The sequence below is a fragment of the Esox lucius genome, chromosome 3, assembly GCF_011004845.1.
Source record: "Esox lucius isolate fEsoLuc1 chromosome 3, fEsoLuc1.pri, whole genome shotgun sequence".
NCBI classification, from domain to species: Eukaryota; Metazoa; Chordata; class Actinopteri; order Esociformes; family Esocidae; genus Esox; species Esox lucius.
Genome location: NC_047571.1, coordinates 22,234,252 through 22,256,611, shown reverse-complemented (window position 1 = coordinate 22,256,611; position 22,360 = coordinate 22,234,252). Strand labels below are relative to the sequence as shown.

Genomic DNA, 22,360 nt, shown 5'->3' with positions numbered 1-22,360 from the left:
GAACCAAACCTCTTTGTAATTTCTAGCCTTGGCAAGTTGCACTCAATTTGCTGTCACAGTCTTAATGAATTCAGCTGTTTGTGCATTGGCCATGGGAGCATCTCTCCTCCCTCTCCCTCCCCCTCCCCCTCTCCCCTCCTCCCCCTCTCTGGTGTTCCCCGAGGGACTCTATATATACCACAGACCGCTCTACTCCTTCCTATTGTTCCTGTTAAGTAACCTTGCAGACAGATGCCCTGTGGCACCACGTTGTGTGTGGGAGAGACCTGCAAGATCGTAGCTGGAGCTGCTGCACAGAGACACTAACTCCTACCGGCCCAGCTCTTCATTCCACATTTTCCTTTCTTGTTTTTGTTGTGATAGTGCCTCCACCGCAGAGTGGGGAACGTGTCATCTGACGGCATGATGCTGGTTTCACTGCTGCTGATGGCCTTGGATTGCTGCCTTGGAGCTCCGGCCGGGAGGGAGCTTTACAGGATGCCCCAGAGTGCTCTGAAAGGTACCAGGCCTTCTCTGTGTCTCTCGTGTGTTTTACTGTTACGCTGAGAGTCTCTGCTGTCCGACCTTTGCACACAGCAAAAAGCCTTATGTCTCTCATCTTGGTGTCTTGACTGCGGTCTGAATGATTTGTCTTCTACACCAGTGAGGATGATAGCGTACGTTTAGTTTAAACACTTTGTCAGAGAAGCATCAGTAGTACTGAGGACGTTCTCTTTGATTCTGCTGCACTGTTTAAGGTGTTCATATTCTCAGAGAGTTTTTCTGATTCACAGGTGGGGTATCTCCACAGTTAAGATGAACCTGAGCTTGTTACTCCAAACAGTCAGACTTCCTAGATAGTGAGGTTTCCTCTTTTGTGATTTGATCAGGTATGCTCTGTGATGTTGAAGCGAACTGTTCCAGACAAGGAATGGGGTTAAGCCATTTGGTGTCAGTAAATATTTTTCAAAGCAACAGGTGGTGGGTTGATTGCACTCTTAAAAAAAAAGAACCCCATATGAGAACTTTTGATTCCAGGTAAAAAATGACTCTACCTAATACCAAAAAGGGTTCTTCAAATAGTTTTCCTACTGAGAGAATTAAGAAATATTTGGTGACACGAAAGCACATTTTGTAAGGTGGTAGTAATCACTGGATACAGCATAAGAAAAAAGTGTTGCAATTAGCAGTATTTACAAGCATTTCTTCTTGATCACCGTTCGATAGCAGAATAAGCACAAGAAGGAAAATGAATGGTTTTTAGACAGGCTGCATACTGCAGAGGTCATCTGCAAATGCAGCCAACAGTGTGTGTTTACATTTGAATCACAATCAAATGGACATACTAACTAGGCGTGTATCCAGCCATTCTCCATGCTCAGTGTTTCCCTGATGAATCAGAAATTCCATATATTATGTCTTTAAAAAACCCACTCCAATCCCTCTAATAAGAAGAATGAATCAGTGGCCTCGTTCAATCCCCTGAGCTTTCCCAGGGCTGTTAAAGCATTTAGCTTGATCAGCAAGAATACCATGAGTCCCGATCCCTGGGTGTCTCTGGTTGAAGTGCTGAGTACAGCAGAGCCTTGATGATGAGAGTGGCCGGCGATGCTGAGGGTTGGTAGCGAGTTGGAACAAGGGCTCCAAGAGTGCAGTGTTTCCACAGCCCACGCTCCTGTCCTGCCAACCCGTGTCCCCATGCTTCGGCCCTCTCTGCCATCTAATTAAGTATTCATCAGCACTGTCGTCGTTAGCTAGCGGCGTGCCCTTTGATGTGACGCGCACAGAGGGGGGTGTGGGGTCGGCGGCACCGTTGAAGTGCGTCTGTAGGGCTTCTGCCAGCGCGCTGGGTGTGAGCTGGCTCCTGCTCTGAAACGCGCCGTCCAATGGGCCCAAAGAGCACCATGGGAAAAAGAAGTGTCTTACACACACATAAGTGCACGTTGCACTTGTTTATAGGAACACAGAAAGTGTGCTGTCAACTCTCCCGACTTTCCCACACTCAAGGGATTTGCCAGTCGTGTGTTTGACATCCGCATTTGCTTTGTTTAGTCACATCTCTTCAGAATATATGATGCCAGCTTTCCTGAAAGGAGTTTGTGTTAACCATAAACATATCTTGTGTTAACCATGAGCATATCAGTAATACCAGAACAGTAGATGGCAACATGCAGTCCAGACTTAATTGGAGCCGAAATGAAAGTATTATTAGAACAATATACTGTTGGGTTCTTAGGTGTGATTCCAACAACCCATATTGTAGTGTTGTTCATGTAATCCCATTCTAACTGGAACTTTCTATAAAGTTAGACACATAGCTTCTACCAAGATCCCTTAAAACATCCATTGGATCTTCCTAAAATCCCAATGCATGTTTCCGCCAGTGAACTCTTGATGACGAGACATTGCCTGTATAATTCAGCCTTTGTTTCAGGGTGTTGCATGTAGAAGACTACCTAAAGCATCCAAACTAAAGAGGAGTCTTTAAATGATGGTTAGAACCCTAAATATCCTTCTGCTAAGAACACCTTTAGAACCCCATTCCTGAATGTCTGGTCCTGAGTAACGTTGCTCAGTTCACTGTTTGTTCCACTCTGACAGAGGCATCGGCTATTGTAGACAGACTTCAAGTCCATTACACTCACGGACACCTCCCACCTTTTCTCCCTCGCTTCTCTCCGTCTCATCTTCTCACTCTCTGTAGCTCTATCGGACCGGGGCACTGTGGTTCTGGAGGCAGCATTGACCAGTGCTTTGTCAGCTCTGGATTTGGCCACTTCAGAGCGGAGCCGGGCCGAGGCGGGCTGCAGAGACTGCGTACCCTGCCTATTCCAGGACTGTGGTCAGCGCTCCGGACCCTGCTGTAAGGAGGCATGCAGAGCTCTCTCTCTGGGAACACGTAGACACATGTGACAGTAGCACGAGGCTAGGTCTTAAGAGGGTTCTGAAGGCTGTTGCTGCACTGATTTGTGTGAATGGATACAGAATGGTAGATGTGGTTAAATAAAGAATCAGAAGAGATGTTAATATAGTCCCTACAGAATATAGTGTCAGATGCTGATATAGTCCCTACAGAACATGGTATCAGATGGTGATTTAGTCCCTACAGAACATGGTATCAGATGCTGATATAGTCCCTACAGAACATGGTGTCAGATGCTGATATAGTCCCTACAGAACATGGTGTCAGATGCTGATATAGTCCCTACAGAACATGTTGTCAGATGCTGATATAGTCCCTACAGAACATGGTGTCAGATGCTGATATAGTCCCTACAAAACATGGTATCAGATGCTGATATAGTCCCTACAGAACATGGTGTCAGATGCTGATATAGTCCCTGCAGAACATGTTGTCAGATGCTGATATAGTCCCTACAGAACATGGTGTCAGATGCTGATATAGTCCCTACAGAACATGGTGTCAGATGCTGATATAGTCCCTACAGAACATGGTATCATATGCTGATATAGTCCCTACAGAACATGGTGTCAGTTATTCTCATCTACACTTTCTCCTCACAGACTCCACAGACAGTGTGTTGGCTGAACCCAGCTGTGACTTAATCACCAAGGCCCAGAAGGTTCCGGAGGAGGGCGAGAGGAGCTGGGCGTTGAGCCAGGCATGCGGGTACTACCAGCGGCGGTGCCCTCTAGGTGATGGCGAGAAAGAGGCATGCGTGAGGATTATGGGAGAGAGCTGCAGCGCCCGCGTGCTCCAGTGCAGCCTATTGAACACCATGCAGAGCCTGGACCCTGTCACAGAGACACACACACAGGGTGAGACACACAGACCCTTTAAACAGTCAGACACACAGTGAGACACACCAACCCTTTAGACAGTCAGACACAGTGAGACACACCAACCCTTTAGACAGTCAGACACACAGTGAGACACACCAACCCTTTAGACAGTCAGACACACAGTGAGACACACCAACCCTTTAGACAGTCAGACACACAGTGAGACACACCAACCCTTTAGACAGTCAGACACACAGTGAGACACACCAACCCTTTAAACAGTCAGACACACAGTGAGACACACCAACCCTTTAGACAGTCAGACACACAGTGAGACACACCAACCCTTTAGACAGTCAGACACACAGTGAGACACACCAACCCTTTAAACAGTCAGACACACAGTGAGACACACCAACCCTTTAGACAGTCAGACACACAGTGAGACACCAACCCTTTAGACAGTCAGACACACAGTGAGACACACTGACCCTTTAGACAGTCAGACACAGTGAGACACACCAACCCTTTAGACAGTCAGACACACAGTGAGACACACCAACCCTTTAGACAGTCACACACAGTGAGACACACCAACCCTTTAGACAGTCAGACACACAGTGAGACACACCAACCCTTTAAACAGTCAGACACACAGTGAGACACACCAACCCTTTAGACAGTCAGACACACAGTGAGACACACCAACCCTTTAGACAGTCAGACACACAGTGAGACACACCAACCCTTTAAACAGTCAGACACACAGTGAGACACACCAACCCTTTAGACAGTCAGACACACAGTGAGACACACCAACCCTTTAGACAGTCAGACACACAGTGAGACACACTGACCCTTTAGACAGTCAGACACAGTGAGACACACCAACCCTTTAGACAGTCAGACACACAGTGAGACACACCAACCCTTTAGACAGTCACACACAGTGAGACACACCAACCCTTTAGACAGTCAGACACACAGTGAGACACACCAACCCTTTAAACAGTCAGACACACAGTGAGACACACCAACCCTTTAGACAGTCAGACACACAGTGAGACACACCAACCCTTTAAACAGTCAGACACACAGTGAGACACACCAACCCTTTAGACAGTCAGACACAGTGAGACACACCAACCCTTTAGACAGTCAGACACACAGTGAGACACACCAACCCTTTAAACAGTCAGACACACAGTGAGACACACCAACCCTTTAGACAGTCAGACACAGTGAGACACACCAACCCTTTAGACAGTCAGACACACAGTGAGACACACCAACCCTTTAGACAATCAGACACAGTGAGACACACCAACCCTTTAGACAGTCAGACACACAGTGAGACACACCAACCCTTTAGACAGTCAGACACACAGTGAGACACACTGACCCTTTAGACAGTCAGACACACAGTGAGACACACCAACCCTTCAGACAGTCAGACACACAGTGAGACACACCAACCCTTTAGACAGTCAGACACACAGTGAGACACACCAACCCTTCAGACAGTCAGACACACAGTGAGACACACCAACCCTTTAGACAGTCAGACACACAGTGAGACACACCAACCCTTTAGACAGTCAGACACACAGTGAGACACACCAACCCTTTAGACAGTCAGACACACAGTGAGACACACCAACCCTTTAGACAGTCAGACACACAGTGAGACACACCAACCCTTTAGACAGTCAGACACACAGTGAGACACACCAACCCTTTAGACAGTCAGACACACAGTGAGACACACTGACCCTTTAGACAGTCAGACACACAGTGAGACACACCAACCCTTTAGACAGTCAGACACACAGTGAGACACACCAACCCTTTAGACAGTCAGACACACAGTGAGACACACTGACCCTTTAGACAGTCAGGGCTGGAGTCTTTAGGACACGCAGCAACGAAACCGTAGGTTTTAGTTTGTTCGGTTCCTAATAAACGCAACTCTGAGTTCTGTATTGTTTTGCCTGCCGACCGACGCCGTGTAACACTTTGGATCCCTGTCTCTCCCCGCAGCTGTGTGTGGCCAGAGAACGTCTGCGCTGCAGAACCTGACCCTGCCTCGCTCCCGCATCGTGGGAGGTTCCCCAGCTCCCCCTGGCAGCTGGCCCTGGCTGGTCAACCTACAGCTGGACGGTGGCCTGATGTGTGGAGGGGTGCTGGTGGACAGCTCCTGGGTCGTAACCGCCGCCCACTGCTTCGCTGGGTGAGTGAGCATGTTGGGGTCCTTATGTCCCGGCTGTTTGGAGCTGGTTGTCAAACCCGAGAAAGTGCGAGACAGGTCTTTTCTATTTCTGTGCCCCTGATTATTTCCCCTCACTGCAATAGTTCAGCATGACTGACTTCCTAGCTCTCCCTCTCACTAAATATTTCCCTCTTTGTCCGTATCTCTGTGCCTCTCTGCTGTAGCAGTCGCAGTGAGAGTCACTGGACAGCTGTGGTGGGAGAGTTCGACATCACCAGGACCGACCCCGATGAGCAGGAGGTCAAGGTGAACCGTATCATCCCTCATCCCAAGGTGTGTTTCGTACATTTATCTTACTGTCTTGCCTGCAAATCAATACAACAGTATATGTCTTAGCACATTCTGTCCCAAAATGTCTACGAACTGATCATGCAATCGAACACATGACTCAATCCATTCTTCCATCCTCCCGGTCCAGTTCAACCCCAAGACGTTTAATAATGACATTGCACTGGTAGAGCTGACATCTCCGGCCGTCCTGTCGGACCGCGTCACTCCTGTGTGTCTTCCCTCTGGTCTGGAACCTGCCACTGGAAGCCCCTGTCTGGTGGCTGGATGGGGCTCCCTCTACGAAGGTGAGTGGAAACCACTCTGGTCCATGTAATATTTAAAACCACCAGTCACCAAAGATGTGTGATGCTGGTCTTGTGAATATAACTGTCTCTCTAGAAATACACAGAAATATAAAAATATTATGAGGCCACTGCACCTTTTTATTAAAGGAAAGTTTTGAGTGAGGAACAGAAGCGTTCAATTTGCAGTGGTCTCTTAATTTTAACCCTTCTGTTCCTCACTCAAAACCTACCTTATTTACAGTGAATATAAAAAGTCTACATACCCCTGTTAAAATGCCAGGTTCTTGCTATTCCAAAACATTAATTCGTTCTTCTGGTGAAGCCATGCTTTTTTGGATTTGGATGTGTGCTTTGGGTTGTTGTTGTGCTGAAAGGTGAACCTCCTCTTCATCTTCAGCTTTCTAACGGACGTCTAAAGGTTTTGTGCCAAAACTGCCTAGTATTTAGAACTGTTCATAATTCCCTCCACCTTGACTAAGGCCCCGGTTCCAGCTGAAGTAAAACAGCCCCAAAGCATGATGCTGCCACCACCATGCTTCACTGTGGTTATGGTGTTCTTTGGGTGATGTCCCGTGTTGTTTTTGCGCCAGACCTACCTTTTGGAATTATGGCAAAAAAGTTCAACCTTGGTTTCATCAGACCATAACACATTTTCCCATGTGCTTTTGGGAGACTTGATGTTTGTTTTTGCAAACTTCAGCCGGGCTTGGATGTTTTTCTTTGTAAGAAAGGGCTTCTGTCTTGCCCCCCTCCCCATAGCCCATTCATATGAAGAATACGGGAGATTGTTGTCACATTTAGCACACAGCCAGTACTTGCCAATTCCTTCAGTTCCTTTAATGTTGCTGTAGGTTTCTTGGAAGCCTCCCGTCTTTTCATGAATTATGGAGGGACGTCCAGTTCTAGTTAATGTCTCTGTTGTGCCATATTTTCTCCACTTGATGATGACTGTCTTCACTGTGTTCCATGGTATATCTATTGCTTTGGAAATTATTTTAAACCCTTTTTATACCCTTCTCCTGACTGATATCTTTCAACAATGAGATCCCTTTGATGGTTTGAAAGCTTTCTGCAGACTATGGCTTTTGCTCTGAGATGCAACTAAGAAAATGTCAGGAAAAGAACAGCTGAACTTTATTTGTGATTAATCAGAGTCACTTTAAATGATGGCAGGTGTGTAAGGATTTCTATTTAACATGAGTTTGAAGGTGATTGGTTAATTCTGAATACAGCCACATCCCCAGTTATAACAGGATGTGCACACTTATGCAACCAGGTTATTGTAAGGTTTTTATTTTTCATTTTTCCCCCTCAAAGATTTTAATTTGTTTTTCAGTTGAATTGTCCACATTATAGGTCACATTAAAAGTGGAAAAGCTCTGACATGATTTATCTTTGTCTCATTCTTTTACATCACAAAACCTGGAATTTCAACAGGGGCTTGTAGACTTTTTATATCCACTGTACATACACCTGGTTACCCTTATTATGTATGGAAAATAAATTGCATCGATGGAAGTAAATGGCGAAATGTAAATGCCTTTGTTTGAAGCCATTACACTGAATAAGATATGTGGTATGACATATAGAACATATATACACATTTCCACTGGATGGCACTGGTTAAAAATGCCTCCGATCCCCCCAGATGGTCCATCAGCTGACGTGGTGATGGAGGCCAAGGTTCCCTTACTGCCCCAGAGCACCTGTAAGAGCGCCTTGGGAAAGGAACTGGTCACCAACACCATGCTGTGTGCCGGCTACCTCTCCGGGGGCATCGACTCCTGCCAGGTGGGTGGCACCAACACATCACTGAACTGAGGTTAGGATGAGGTCACTCCAGGTTCCTTGATAACATTGGACTGAGGTTAGGATGATGTCACTCCACGTTTCTTCATAACATTGGACTGAGGTTAGGATGATGTCACTCCAGGTTCCTTGATAACACTGGACTCAGGTTAGGATGATGTCACTCCAGGTTCCTTTATAACAATGGACTGAGGTTAGGATGATGTCACTCCACGTTTCTTCATAACATTGGACTGAGGTTAGGATGATGTCATTCCACGTTTCTTCATAACATTGGACTGAGGTTAGGATGATGTCACTCCAGGTTCCTTGATAACATTGGACTCAGGTTAGGATGATGTAACCCCAGGTTCCTTCATAACATTGGACTGAGGTTAGGATGATGTCACTCCACGTTTCTTCATAACATTGGACTGAGGTTAGGATGATGTCACTCCAGGTTCCTTCATAACATTGGACTGAGATTAGGTTGACGTCGATCATTGGTTTGTTGCATTTCACAGAAAGACATTTCACAAAAAGTAGTCTTTACAGCACATAGAGGTAAAGAGGCTGTGTTGCTGTGCATTCATGTTGTGTTGAGTTCATCCTCTGTCTCTGCTAAATGGCATATTTTCTATTTGCTAAATGGCAGATTTTGTCTCTGCTAAATGGCGTATTTTGTCTCTGCTAAATGGCGTATTATGTCTCTGCTAAATGGCGTATTTTGTCTCTGCTAAATGCCGCATTTTGTCTCTGCTAAATGCCGCATTTTGTCTCTGCTAAATGGCGTATTTTGTCTCTGCTAAATGGCGTATTTTTTGTCTCTGCTAAATGCCATATTTTGTCTCTGCTAAATCGCGTATTTTGTCTCTGCTAAATGGTGTACTTCATAGCGGTTCTGCTATGTGCGTCCTGCAGGGGGATTCTGGAGGCCCTCTTATCTACCAGGACCGAATGTCCGGTCGCTTCCAGCTGCATGGCATCACGTCCTGGGGAGACGGCTGTGGGGAAAAGGGCAAGCCTGGGGTCTACACACGGGTCAGCGCCTTTTCTGACTGGATACTAACTGAGATACAGAGTAAGCATTTTTTAAGCTACAATGCTTTCCCATTCAAATGATTGTCTCTAAAGCTTTTCATCAGGACTTCCTGGCCTAAGTATGTTTCAAAAAAGAAATCTAAAATAATCTAACGTGTTTCTGTTATGAAACATTCTACAGCACTGAACCAGCATTCTAACACTCACTCCCTGGTTTACCCAGAGTCCTTTGGAAGTCGGGAGCCGACGTGTCCTGAGCTGCTGAAGACGTCAGAGCTGTCGGAGGAGCAGCAGAAGTCTGAGTTCAGTTCTCTGTGTCGCTTCTACGTTCACACCTGCCCCCTCAGTCAGGGCACTGCTGCCTGCAACCGCCTGGCCGAAGAGAAATGCATCAGCCGCTTCAAGAAGTGTCGTAAGTGTTCGACTATTGCAAGAAAGTGACATCATGACCCCTGAAAATAATGTTTAAAATCTCTCTGTCATACAGTATATAGTGATTGCAACTTCAGATTATATTACATTGTTGTGACAGAGACCATTATTGTATCTTGCATTGACTATTCTAATCTAATGTTTTTCTCTGTTCTTGAGTCACGAATCCTTTATTTCTCTGTTCCTCTCCTCAGAGTTGCGTTCGTTCCTGCAGACCCTGCTGGACCTGCTCCAGAGAGCAGAGGACTACATCAGAGACAAGGTGGACCTGACCTTCTTCACACAGACGCTGCCTCAGCTGGTGGAACATGTCTACAGCACAGCCTTGACCGTCAAGGAGAGGGAGAGGAGGGAGATCGCACAGGGAACAGGTACGACCGAACGCCCCACTGCTGCAACCTGCTGGCCCCCTCGTACCCACCATTCTTGTACATTAATCTACAATAATGTATTTATTTTTGACTGTGATTATCATTATTGTTGTTATATTATGAATACAGAAGTGTGTGTCCCTTGGCATGTGTTTAACAGGGGTATTATTTGTTAAAGAGCAGGTAGGGGGTGCTATCCGATCAAGGTCAGAAGATACTGGACCAGGGCTTTTCCAGAAGATTGGCCCCCTAGTGGCTGACTGGGAGAACTACCTCAGAGGCATTGCAGAGGAGCTGGACACACAGACACATAAAAAGACAGGCATCTCCAAACCCCTGAGCCAAGAAGATCATCTTTTCTTCCAGGTAGGTAACTCAACTTCTTAATTTTGTCAAATCTGACCGGGTCATTAACTTCTGTTTGTGAAGTAGCAGGTTTATATCACTTTATATTCCTTGGCTATATCAACACATTGCTTTACTTGTGCACTATGCTGTGTTGTTGCTATACAGTTGTCTTGACTATACCAGTTTTAATCCAGTTTGTTTTGTCATTTCCAGACAGACGACCCCTCAGTGCCTCAGTTGGAGGGGAAGTACCAGACCATCATCACAATGTTACGCTCCAAACTGGACTCCAGACCTTCTCCTCCAATCTTGTCCCTGGATACAGCACTCCTCCATGAAGACTCTCCCGACATTCCTGCTTTTCCCACAGGAGAGTTACCCTCCGCATTCCCCACTCAAGGGTCGGACTCTCTCCTCACAGTACTCATCAGAGAAATGCGGAAATTCAGGACACAGAATGAAGTGGCCATAGACAATGCAGAAAGGAGTGTTACATCTTTAGAAGAGGACACATCTCCAACTCCCATCAGTTTTACTGAGACTCATGAAGCAGTAACAGAACCAACAACGTTACAAAAACTTCTCCTGCCTTTGTCCACCACGAGAAGCCCCCTGTCTTCCACCTCTGACTCCCTTTGGGCATCCCTCGAACACAGGAGACGCAGGAGTCTTAGAAAAAGGCAGACACCTGGAGTCAAAGGTACATATCACATTTAATACCACGTCACTTTTCTGTCCGTATCAGGTTTAGGATCATGTTACTTTACTGTCCATGTCACATTTAGTACCATGTCACTTTTCTGTCCATGTCACATTTAGTACCACGTTACTTTACTGTCCATGTCACATTTAGTACCACGTTACTTTACTGTCCATGTCACATTTAGTACCACGTTACTTTACTGTCCATGTCACATTTAGTACCACGTTACTTTACTGTCCATGTCACATTTAATACCACGTCACTTTTCTGTCCGTATCAGGTTTAGGATCATGTTACTTTACTGTCCATGTCACATTTAGTACCATGTCACTTTTCTGTCCATGTCACATTTAGTACCACGTTACTTTACTGTCCATGTCACATTTAGTACCACGTTACTTTACTGTCCATGTCACATTTAGTACCACGTTACTTTACTGTCCATGTCACATTTAGTACCACGTTACTTTACTGTCCATGTCACATTTAGTACCACGTTACTTTACTGTCCATGTCACATTTAGTACCACGTTACTTTACTGTCCATGTCACATTTAGTACCACGTTACTTTACTGTCCATGTCACATTTAGTACCACGTTACTTTACTGTCCGTGTCACATTTAGTACCAAGTCAAATTACTGTCCATGTCACATTTAGTACCTCGTTACTTTACTGTCCATGTCACATTTAGTATCACGTTAATTTACTGTCCATGTCACATTTAGTACCACGTTACTTTACTGTCCATGTCACATTTAGTACCACGTTACTTTACTGTCCATGTCACTTTTAGTACCACGTTACTTTTCTGTCAGTATCACGTTTAGTACCACGTTACTTTACTGTCCATGTCACAGTTGGTACCACGTCTCTTTACTTTTAAAATTAATTACCTGTTGTTTTATAATATCAGTCACATTATTATGACTCTTTTCCTGACAATGTGACATGAGAGAAACTGTGTTCCATATATAAAGACGATCAAAAAGTTTACCTGGTCCCCATTTAATTACCTGGTCCCCATTTATAGCATTTCTGTATTTACCGTGTGCAATTGTGAGTAGTGGATATTAGCAGAATAATAAATAGTTTGTGTTTGTTTGACAGCTTGTCCAGGAGTAGCTGAGTCTACCCAACATGTCAGTGGGATCAGAGAAACGTACAAGTGGGTCCTGGACATTCCATCTAAGAACCTCCGCATGAACTTCCAGGAAGTGAGTTTATCTCAGAACATCAATATTAACATGCTCTGATTACAAAGATATATTCAGAAGAGATTAGGTTAAAGCTTGAGATGTGACTGTTGATTAAGGATGAAATGTCAGAGAGTAAACCAATCCGATTTTTCATCATATTTGTGTGACATTTTCATTTATTCAGTGACTATCATTGAATAAATGTCATTGTGTCCTGTGTTTTTGACCAACAAACCATTCTCTTTTCTCTCTCTCTCTTTCTCTCTCTCTCTCTGCCTCCTTTCCCAGGTGCTGATAGACCTGACCTCTAAGAATGATAGGGGTCTATATGAGGCTAGGGTCAGGGCGGTGGTGGGAGGTAGACCCCTGACGTTCTACGGCTTGGTTGGTCTGGAGAATGAGTCCTTCTATCGTAGCATGCCCCGTGTTATTGCTCTTGCGTTGGACGCTCTCAAAACCTAACAATATCAACAACAACGACAAAAGAAAAGAACATGTCAGAGACTCATTGACTCCATGAGTAAATGGTCTAGAGTCCATTGGTTGTAGCAGAGACCAGAGATGTATGTTTGGGGAAAGGAACCCAGTGTGACTTGGGTGGAGACCACTCTCCACTTCAGGCTGGTGGAGAGAGGACTAAAGTGCCTACAGGTACATGCACACAAACTCACAAACACACACACAAGTTTTTGTGTCAGTATCTTACCTGTGGTTCTCAGTGTGACTGCTTGTGCTTTTTAAAGAACACTAGCAGTAGAGTGACCTCTTCATGTGCCCACACCCCTGAATGTATCGGGCAATCCTGCCCAGTAACCATTCCAGATGGGTAGTTGCTCTACATGACTGGTGTAACAGTGAGTTTCAACTACAGAGTTAGATACAGGACTAATTTCTGTAGCTGTATGAGTGCAAGGTGAATGAGTGGAAGCACTCAACTGCAATGTTCATATAACAACAGGTTGTATCCACCTAGAGTCCACTACAGTATCTATCTCTATGGACACAGCCCATTCTTCACTGAACAAAAATAAAAAGGCAACACAGAACCATTTGAACGATTTTTACTGAGTTACAGTTTATATAAGGAAAACGGTCAATTAAAATTAATTCTGTATGTAGATTTCACATGAAAGTGCGAGCTTTTTGTGAGTGTGGAGCATTTCCGGGATCTTTTTTTTCTGCTCATGAATCATGGGACCAAACATGTTTTTAATATTTTTGTTCAGTATAGCTTGTAGGGAAAAAAAAGTAAGTTATTTTTTTTTTTGCAAAAGGTTGAACCTCTTGTATGCAGACTGTACATATTGTAAGTTCATTTTTTACATATTTATTTGTATACAAAGATCTGTTTTGTATTTTTTTAAATAAAATATCAATAAAAATGTTTTATCTCACCGGTTGGGCTTGGTTATATTATAACCTAGTGAAAAGTTCACAATTCCTAGTTGTGTATTAATTCATACATGTTTTATAACCACAATCCCTATTGGTCCATAATTGGTTAATTTCTGGGTAATGTAAAGTGAATTCACTTGTTTCGTTCATGGACTGCTCTAGAATTGAATAAGTACAAATTGACTTTTTTGTCATTTAGCAACCCTTATTACCCCAGCCCTTATCATCCCAGCCCCTATTACCCCAGCCACTATCATCCCAGCCCCTATTATCCCAGCCCCTATCATCCCAGCCCCGATTATCCCAGCCCCTAACATCCCAGCCCTGATTACCCCAGCACCTATAATCCCAGCTCTGATTACCCCAGCCCCTATCATCCCAGCCCCTATTATCCCAGACCCGATAATCCCAGACCTGAATAATTCCAGCCCCAATTGTCCCAAGACCCGATTATCCCAAATCCCATTATCCCAGACCCGATTATACCAGAACCGATTATCCCAGATCCTATCATCCCAGATCCAATTATCCCAGCCCTGATTATACCACATCCAATTATTCAGACCCGAATATTCCAGACTCGATTATCCCAGATCTTATTATCCCAGCCCCGATTATCCAGAGCGACTTACAGTTAGGCAGGACAATACATCCCAGTAATAATAAGAATACTTCACTCAGTGATGGAACTAGCAGTAGGTAACAACAGTTAGGAAAGTTGCTGGGAAATTCTGTCATTTTGTTTAAAAAGTTAGGGTTTTGTTTCAGGAAATGGGCAAGGGAAGCTGGTTCCGCCATCGGGGTGGTCAGGACACAGAAGAGCCTGACCCTTGACCCCAATCTTCTATGCTGAACTGAACTCATTAACATTAGCTTTCCTGTCAACACAGCAGCTGTTGTGATCCATGCTGGAGGAATGATGGGGGGGTCTATGGGTTATCATCAACCCCGCTCCTCTCCACAGCCCGTAGCCCTGTTCCCAACCCCTGGGAATAGAACTGGAATTGTCCTTTAGGCTGGCTGAGACTCAGATGATATGCATCCAGACTATCAGCGTTGGTTTCAATTAGACAACTGCTACTGTGTTGACATTTAATACCTGTCTTCACAGACATACAGTTCAAAGATCCAATTTCACCATGACGGGAAACATTTGGTTAATAATAGTGTTAGAGTTTGCCTCAAAAGGAAGGGAATGTTTGTCTCGCACTATGTTTTGTAATAGAGGTACTGAGATGAAACTACAAATATAACATTATATATTATGAAGACCATCATTCTAAGTAAACTTGTTCAATCGGATTTGTTAAGTCTGACTGTCTCTAAACAAATCCTGCCCAAGAAAAAAAGCACCGGAAGCTTGGATGTTCCTGAATCAGATTGTACGTCATAATGCACAGGGCACGGCATAACACAATAAAATGAAATGCTTACTTGCAGGAGCTACTTTCAACTATGTGACACGAACTGAGCGTGCCAGGCTGGGAGAGAAGGTAACATGGCAACAGCTGTACAAACACACTCCGGGTATCTAGTCAAACTTCTGAGTGCTTCTGGTCCAGTGAAGTAGTAGTTGAAGGTTTTCATACATTTCCCTAGACCAGTGACTTTGTTTCACAGCTATAAAATAAGTTACTAACTGAATAACTGACAGTAGTCCCTCTAACTCAGAGGTTCCCAAACTAGGGGTTGCGACCCCATGTGAGGTCACCTGATATGAAAATGGGGTCGGGGTAGAATGTTTTAGAAGTGACTCTTGTAGCCTCAAATTAAAAAAATACGATTGTATAATTTTTCTTCACATGGTTGGGATCGCGAGAATGTTTAGATATGGGTTAGTCGGCCAAAAATGTTTGGGAACCCCTGCTCTAACTCAATTGGTAAAGAAAATGCATTCCAGTGCTATAATAGTGGGTACAGTTCCTGGGACCATGTATTCACGCATGACTGGGAATCTGGATTAAAGCTACATGGCTTGTATCATTATATTGTCACGTCATAGACACTGTGAATGCTCACTGTGCAACTCTGAACTGAGTATGGCTGTGAGTGACAGGAGCAAGTTAAAGGGATTTTTCCACCAGATTGGGAGTTGCTGTTGCTTCGTGCCTTAGGTAGGTGTGTTCTTTTAATGTCCCCCCTGGAGGGACTTCCTCTGTTAGTCGTTATGGTTAGAAAGTAGAAATAGAGAGAGAGAAAATAGAGGGACATTAAGAGAAAGGCAGAGAGAAAGAGAGAACCAGCTGTCGATACTCATCTCTCCACAAAGGGTCTTTAAAGTGCCTTCTGTCGAAGGTGGTCGAGGATCTTTGCAGATAATGTAAGGTCCATCTTTTTTGCAAGGTATGCTTTTGGGGGAACTGTGAAACATATCGGTGACACAAATATGGAAAGTTCTCGCTACAGTCATCCTCTTTCGGCCAACTCGTCTCACACACATGGGTGTGTGGCGGGGGTAGGGTGTGTGTGGCGGGGATGGGGTGTGTGTGTGTGTGACAGCTGACAATGCAGTACCAGGATAGACAGTAGGAAAATATTTCTTACTGGCCACAGGACAGTTAACCCCACCTTCCCTGAAGCGAACACAATGCTGACACGCTCTCACACACACTCACACCCACACAAGCATGCACACACATACTCACAAACTCTCTCACACACACACACACACACCCTCAAACACATGCATGCACCCATGTGCACACACACAGACACACAGACACACAGCCATTGCAACCGGCCAAATCAAAAAGTAGTAGTTGTGTCTGGAGGGGTCATGTCCTTACAGTCCCAGACTGAAATGGCAGCAGGATCTCTACCCGTTGTATCTCTTCGTCTATGGACATTTCTGGTCATCTCTACCACCGGTAAGAATGGTAGCCTATCATTTTCTGAGAGTGTGGCAGACACATCATGTAATATCAATGGATTGAACAAAAGGTTTAGACGCGTGTCGCTGGATTCAAAGTGTGCTTACAGCTGCAGTGTGTGACCAGAAATGCCAAGGGGCATTAAATTAGTAGTTTTGTTTCCTTTGAATCTGGTTAAAAAAAACAGTGTTTGTGTATTGATACTTTTATGTCTTTGTAAATGCCGTTTAGTGGAGTGGAGGATCAGACTACAAAGCTAGTGTGTGTCTCCGTTAAGAAGTGTTAATAACAGTGCTAAATGTGTTTGTAAAGTGATAATGCTACAGAACCAATCCATCTGTAATGCTCATTTAGAGGTAGATATTCCGGAGAATTAATGCTTCCATTACTATCATATGTTTAATCTCTTTCTCATTCTGTTCATTTAATTAGCTACATTTATACCTGAGTCAAACATGTAGCATTTGTCATGATCTTGTCCACATTCTGACTGTCCACGTTTAGATGTCCTGAATATATCCACTTTCTGATTGTGTCAGAATGTGGCAGTACATAGTTTTACAATAATGTTATTTTGTACTCTATCATTTGAATATTATTGTTTTCTCAGACAAACAATTCCAGATGAAAGATAAAGGCCATAGCCTTCTGAGGGGACATACTAGCTCATTACTAAGATGACTGTCCTCTTGCTACAACGATGAATGCACCCATAGAGAAAAAGTGACTATAAAGGACTGCTCTGAGGTTATTAAGATTGGATGGCTGATTAATTAAAAAACGCATTTCAATCTGATTGCGATGAACAAACATGAGCAAGAAAAGATCAGGACAAGAGTAGGAAAAGTGCAGGACAAGATTAGGAAAAGATCAGGACAAGATTAGGACAAGATCAGGACAAGACCAAGATGAAGGTTGCAAGTTATTGTCTCACTCTTCATCTGCTTCTGTTCCATTCTGTAATTTAACTTTGGTGTCACCTTGGCAGCAGCTGGGCTGAACCTGGAAGGGGAGCTGGTCAAGGACCTGATGATAGGCTACAACAAGAATGTCCGACCCATGGAGAAGAGTGGTGACATCACAAAGGTCACCGTCAAGATGACCCTCACTAACCTAATCTCCCTGGTGGGTGTGTGTGTGTGCATGCGTGTGTGTATTATACTGACAATGTTTATCAGAGTAAAGTACTGTTCAATCGGTCAGTAGATCTCAACATGTTCTTATTGAAAACCTCCTCCCCAGAATGAAAAAGAAGAGGCCCTAACAACCAGCGTGTGGATTGAAATGGTAACATCTCCTACCTAGTGTTTTTTTTTTTTTACACGTGTTCTCTTTTGAAATGATATTTGTCATTTACTTGCATTGTCAGCAATGGTGTGACTACCGCCTGAGGTGGGACCAGCCTCCTCGCTCTGCCCTGTACGGAAACCTCACCTCACAGATGAGGATCCCCTCCAAAAGCATCTGGCTGCCAGACATCATCTTGGAAAACAAGCGAGTCCTCTCCCTATCATTCCATTAAAAATGCACCAGGATTACAACTGTGCTGTGTTGAATGTTTGCCATGTCGGCCATACGTGTTCTGACAACTGATGTAGGAGGTGTTAAGAGTGAACTCTCTGTGTCTCCAGTGTTGATGGGAAGTTTGAGGTAGCCATGTACTGTAATGCTTTGGTGTCTCCGGATGGCTGTGTGTACTGGCTGCCTCCCGCCATCTACCGCAGCGCCTGCTCCATCACCGTCAACTACTTCCCTTTCGACTGGCAGAACTGCAGCATGGTCTTCCGGTACGGCCGTCGTGAACACCCTACTGCTGAAACCACCCCCAGTCCCTCAGCCCAGCCTGGCCCCACACTGTCGGCAGGGCTGAGAGAATTTACTGGGACGTCTCCAACTTGTCCCTCTGAGCTGGGCCAGGGACAATACTAATGACAGTAGTATTGGTTTTCAGGCTGGACGTTTGTAAAAGCACGTTGTGACAACTGCAGATGTAAAAAGGGCTTTATAAAATACATTTGAACAATTGATCGATATGAATAACAGATATGCCAAAGTCCCCTCTCAGACTTCTGCCTTGTGAACAGTAATGGATGACTATACGTCTCTATGGTTGACTGTTACGCATCTACCCCTGTGCTCAGTTCCCAGAGCTACAATGCTAACGAGATACTACTTGTTCTCACGGAGGAGGACAACCAACCTGTGGAGTGGGTGGTGATCGACCCGGAGGCTTTCACAGGTACTGATGTTACGCATAGCAATCTGTCGAATGTACATGAAAGGACTGTTTCACTTCAGCAAGTCTAGCTAACCGTAAGAGTCATTTCTTTGCCAGAGAACGGAGAGTGGATCATCAAACACAGGCCCGCTAAAAAACTGATCAACAAGCGCTACACTAAAGATGAGTTAGAGTACCAGGAAGTGGTTTTCTTCCTGATCATCCAGAGGAAACCTCTGTTCTATGTTATAAACATCATCGTTCCCTGTGTCCTCATCTCCTCCCTGGGTCTGCTCGTCTACTTCCTGCCTGCTAAAGGTGACCAGTGCGCGTAACACACACACACACACACACTCATACATGTGTACTAAGACGTTCATGTGCACAAACCCCAACAGTCCTACAGTAATTGTGTTGAGATGGCTCCTGACTGCATTGCATTTCTGTTGTTGAGCTTTGATGTTGGCTTGGTTTTGACCAGCTGGGGGTCAGAAGTGTACCGTGTCCATCATGATCCTCCTGGCCCAGACAGTCTTCCTCATCCTCATAGCCAAGAAAGTTCCAGAGACCTCCCAGGCTGTTCCTCTTATCGGAAAGTAAGATCATTTTAAGCAGAGACAAACAATTAAATTACTTCTAAAATGTACTGGTGTGAACTTGGGACTTAATATTAATGTTGTTAACCTGGTTTGTCGTAATGGTTTCTAAAAATGACCGATATGTTGTTATAGGTACGTGGTTTTTGTCATGTCCGTGACCATAATTGTGGTGATGAACTGTGTCATTGTGCTGAACGTGTCTCTACGGAGTCCCAATACGCACATGCTGACTAACAAGTCCAGGAAGGTAAGGGTGTGGCACAAAGCGAATGTGGTTTTCCACTGTTTCTCTGCATTAAGATTTGAGCTCCCCTGCTAGGGACGACATTTGACTGTTGACCTTGTTAAACTCAGATCCTGCTGAACATCGTGCCTCGAGTGCTGAGGATGCAGATGAGACTGTGGGCGCCGTCTGAGGACTGTGACTTCAGTGACGGTCACAGTAACGGTCACAGTGCCGACGGTGGGCGGAGCACATTTCCCGGCAGGCGCCGCAGCTCTCTGGGTCTTATCACCAAGGCAGAGGAGTATGTCATGAAGACCGCCCGGTCGGAACTTATGTTCTCTAAACTCAGAGAGAGGGAAGGCCTGATGAAAGCTGCACTAGAGAAAATCCGTGAGTGGCTTTAACAGGATTTTGACATTGGGGAAGAAATGGGAATCTTCAGTTAAACTGTACTTACCATGAATATAAGGTTAGGATTCAAGGATGAACCAGGATATGGATATGAAGTTAAGGACGGGGTTAAGGTTACATTTACTGCTGCAAGTTCAGAGTAAAATGACAGTTTCACAGTTGTCGGAGAAACATTTTTCTATATGTGATTTCTGTGTATTCTGCACTTCCTACTGCGTGATCTCTGTGTATTCTCTATGTACTGTATGTGATCTCTGTGTATTCTCTATGTACTGTATGTGATCTCTGTGTAATCTCTATGTACTGTATGTTATCTCTGTGTATTCTCTATGTACTGTATGTGATCTCTTTGTATTCTCTATGTACTGTATGTGATCTCTGTGTATTCTCTATGTACTGTATGTTATCTCTGTGTATTCTCTATGTACTGTATGTGATCTCTGTGTATTCTCTATGTACTGTATGTGATCTCTGTGTATTCTCTATGTACTGTATGTGATCTCTGTATTCTACATGTATTTCGGTACAACTTCTGTTGACTCGTATTATCTTAAATGTTTGTCTTAATACTACGACAGAAATTGACTGGAACAAATGTGACAGAAAGTTGTATTGAGGAAACAGAGCTTAGGCCCTCAAAATAAGGAAATTGAGCTGAGATGGTTGATGTTTAGCAACGGGAACAACTTTCACTTCCTGTTTGAACTGCATAAAAACAGTGTGTGACATTTAATTGGTAGAGAAACTATATGACTGTGTTCAGTGTTTGTTGTCCCCTGCGATAACGGATGTCTAAAATGTTTGGCCCCGTCTGAACGCAGAACTTACCTTGCATCTTCTAGTCTGCCTGGTTTTTGTGGCAACACATAATGAGGACAGTGTAGGACGTTTTCCATTTTATAAACAGCTGCAAGAAAATGGCAAAAAATCTGTCTGGGTTGATTTGTTATGACTAAAGCTTTTTGTTTGACCATTCACCCCAGATAGCGGTCTGGACGGTGGGACCGCCCAGGACCTGAGGGCCAGTCTGGCCCAGGCCTCACCAGAGGTGCGCCAGTGTGTGGCATCCTGTAAACATATTGCCCAGAGTGCCCGGCAACAGAACAGCTTTGATAGCGTGAGTCCGCCCACGGAGTTGCACCCATCAGGCTGAGACACTGAACCCATTGTCATTATTGAAAAGAAACTTCTTACAAAATCTTGGATTTCCCTACAGTCTCTATTTGGTTCATGTCCCTTCTGATCTGTCCCATCTGATCCGTCCCATCTGATCCGTCCCATCTGATCTGTCCCATCTGATCCGTCCCTTCTTATCTGTCCCTTCTTATCTGTCCCTTCTTATCTGTCCCTTCTTATCTGTCCCATCTGATCTGTCCCATCTGATCTGTCCCATCTGATCTGTCCCTTCTTATCTGTCCCTTCTTATCTGTCCCTTCTTATCTGTCCCTTCTGATCTGTCCCATCTGATCTGTCCCATCTGATCTGTCCCATCTGATCTGTCCCATCTGATCTGTCCCTTCTTATCTGTCCCTTCTTATCTGTCCCTTCTTATCTGTCCCTTCTTATCTGTCCCATCTGATCTGTCCCATCTGATCTGTCTGTTATTCTCCCGCAGGAGAATGAGGAGTGGTTCCTGGTTGGCCGGGTGATTGACAGGGTGTGCTTTATAGCCATGGTGCTGTCGTTCTTCCTGGGTACCGTTGGAATATTCCTGACAGGCCATTTCAACCAGCCCCCCTCCGTTCCTTTCCCTGGTGATAGCAGATTGTACCTTCCTCCTACAAAGAATAACACCATTGATGAATGACACTGGACCCAAACTACAAGGGAGACACTGAAGGGAAGGACATGAATGTTCCAGAAACCAAGAGCCAGAACCAAAGCCATGACATGACCAGCGTTTAGCACATGTTTTTGTGATTGCAAAAAGCGTGTTATGAGACAGACTCTTAACCCTGTGGGGCTGTCACAGGTGTTTCCATCTCCATGTTTGCTCATTGACTGAGACAATCAGAGTTGCGGCAGGAAATGCGTTTCAGAATTGAATGTAGCGTTTTTTTAAACAAATATGATACGATTGTTTTGTAAGATGATTGAATTTGTTATGATTTTGATACTGACAAAAACTGTCATCTTTTATAGTGTGCTTATCGTAAAAGTGTTGTTTTTCAAATGTGAACCCTTTGTCATTA

The 22,360-nt window shown here is 44.5% G+C and overlaps 2 protein-coding genes across 2 annotated transcripts; both read left to right on the top strand.

Moving 5' to 3' along the window:
- The first annotated feature begins 224 nt into the window (after nt 1-224).
- Nucleotides 225-13,739, top strand: prss56 (serine protease 56). Its single transcript, XM_029117106.2, has 14 exons — nt 225-499; nt 2,684-2,842; nt 3,505-3,759; nt 5,764-5,953; nt 6,157-6,265; nt 6,411-6,567; nt 8,216-8,358; nt 9,277-9,436; nt 9,620-9,808; nt 10,023-10,199; nt 10,378-10,565; nt 10,761-11,247; nt 12,361-12,467; nt 12,738-13,739. Exons 1-14 carry the CDS (start codon nt 403-405, stop codon nt 12,909-12,911), a joined length of 2,592 nt encoding a protein of 863 aa, XP_028972939.1. The 5' UTR covers nt 225-402; the 3' UTR covers nt 12,912-13,739.
- A 2,818-nt stretch (nt 13,740-16,557) lies between these two features.
- chrng (cholinergic receptor, nicotinic, gamma) lies at nt 16,558-22,315 on the top strand. Its single transcript, XM_029117165.2, has 12 exons — nt 16,558-16,711; nt 17,703-17,839; nt 17,957-18,001; nt 18,084-18,208; nt 18,346-18,501; nt 18,856-18,953; nt 19,050-19,250; nt 19,414-19,528; nt 19,664-19,778; nt 19,886-20,147; nt 21,152-21,285; nt 21,784-22,315. The coding sequence occupies exons 1-12, from the start codon at nt 16,621-16,623 to the stop codon at nt 21,973-21,975; spliced, it is 1,671 nt and encodes a 556-aa protein (XP_028972998.1). The 5' UTR covers nt 16,558-16,620; the 3' UTR covers nt 21,976-22,315.
- The last annotated feature ends 45 nt before the right edge of the window (nt 22,316-22,360 follow it).

Excerpts from the sequence above, each read along its gene's own strand:
- prss56 (XM_029117106.2), top strand. The coding sequence starts at position 403 with ATGATGCTGGTTTCACTGCTGCTGATGGCCTTGGATTGCTGCCTTGGA. Across the intron at positions 3,760-5,763 it reads CACAGAGACACACACACAGG|CTGTGTGTGGCCAGAGAACG; the intron begins GTGAGACACACA and ends CTCTCCCCGCAG. Across the intron at positions 8,359-9,276 it reads GGGGCATCGACTCCTGCCAG|GGGGATTCTGGAGGCCCTCT; the intron begins GTGGGTGGCACC and ends TGCGTCCTGCAG.
- chrng (XM_029117165.2), top strand. The coding sequence starts at position 16,621 with ATGTCCTTACAGTCCCAGACTGAAATGGCAGCAGGATCTCTACCCGTT. Across the intron at positions 17,840-17,956 it reads TCACTAACCTAATCTCCCTG|AATGAAAAAGAAGAGGCCCT; the intron begins GTGGGTGTGTGT and ends CCTCCTCCCCAG. Across the intron at positions 19,779-19,885 it reads TGACTAACAAGTCCAGGAAG|ATCCTGCTGAACATCGTGCC; the intron begins GTAAGGGTGTGG and ends TGTTAAACTCAG.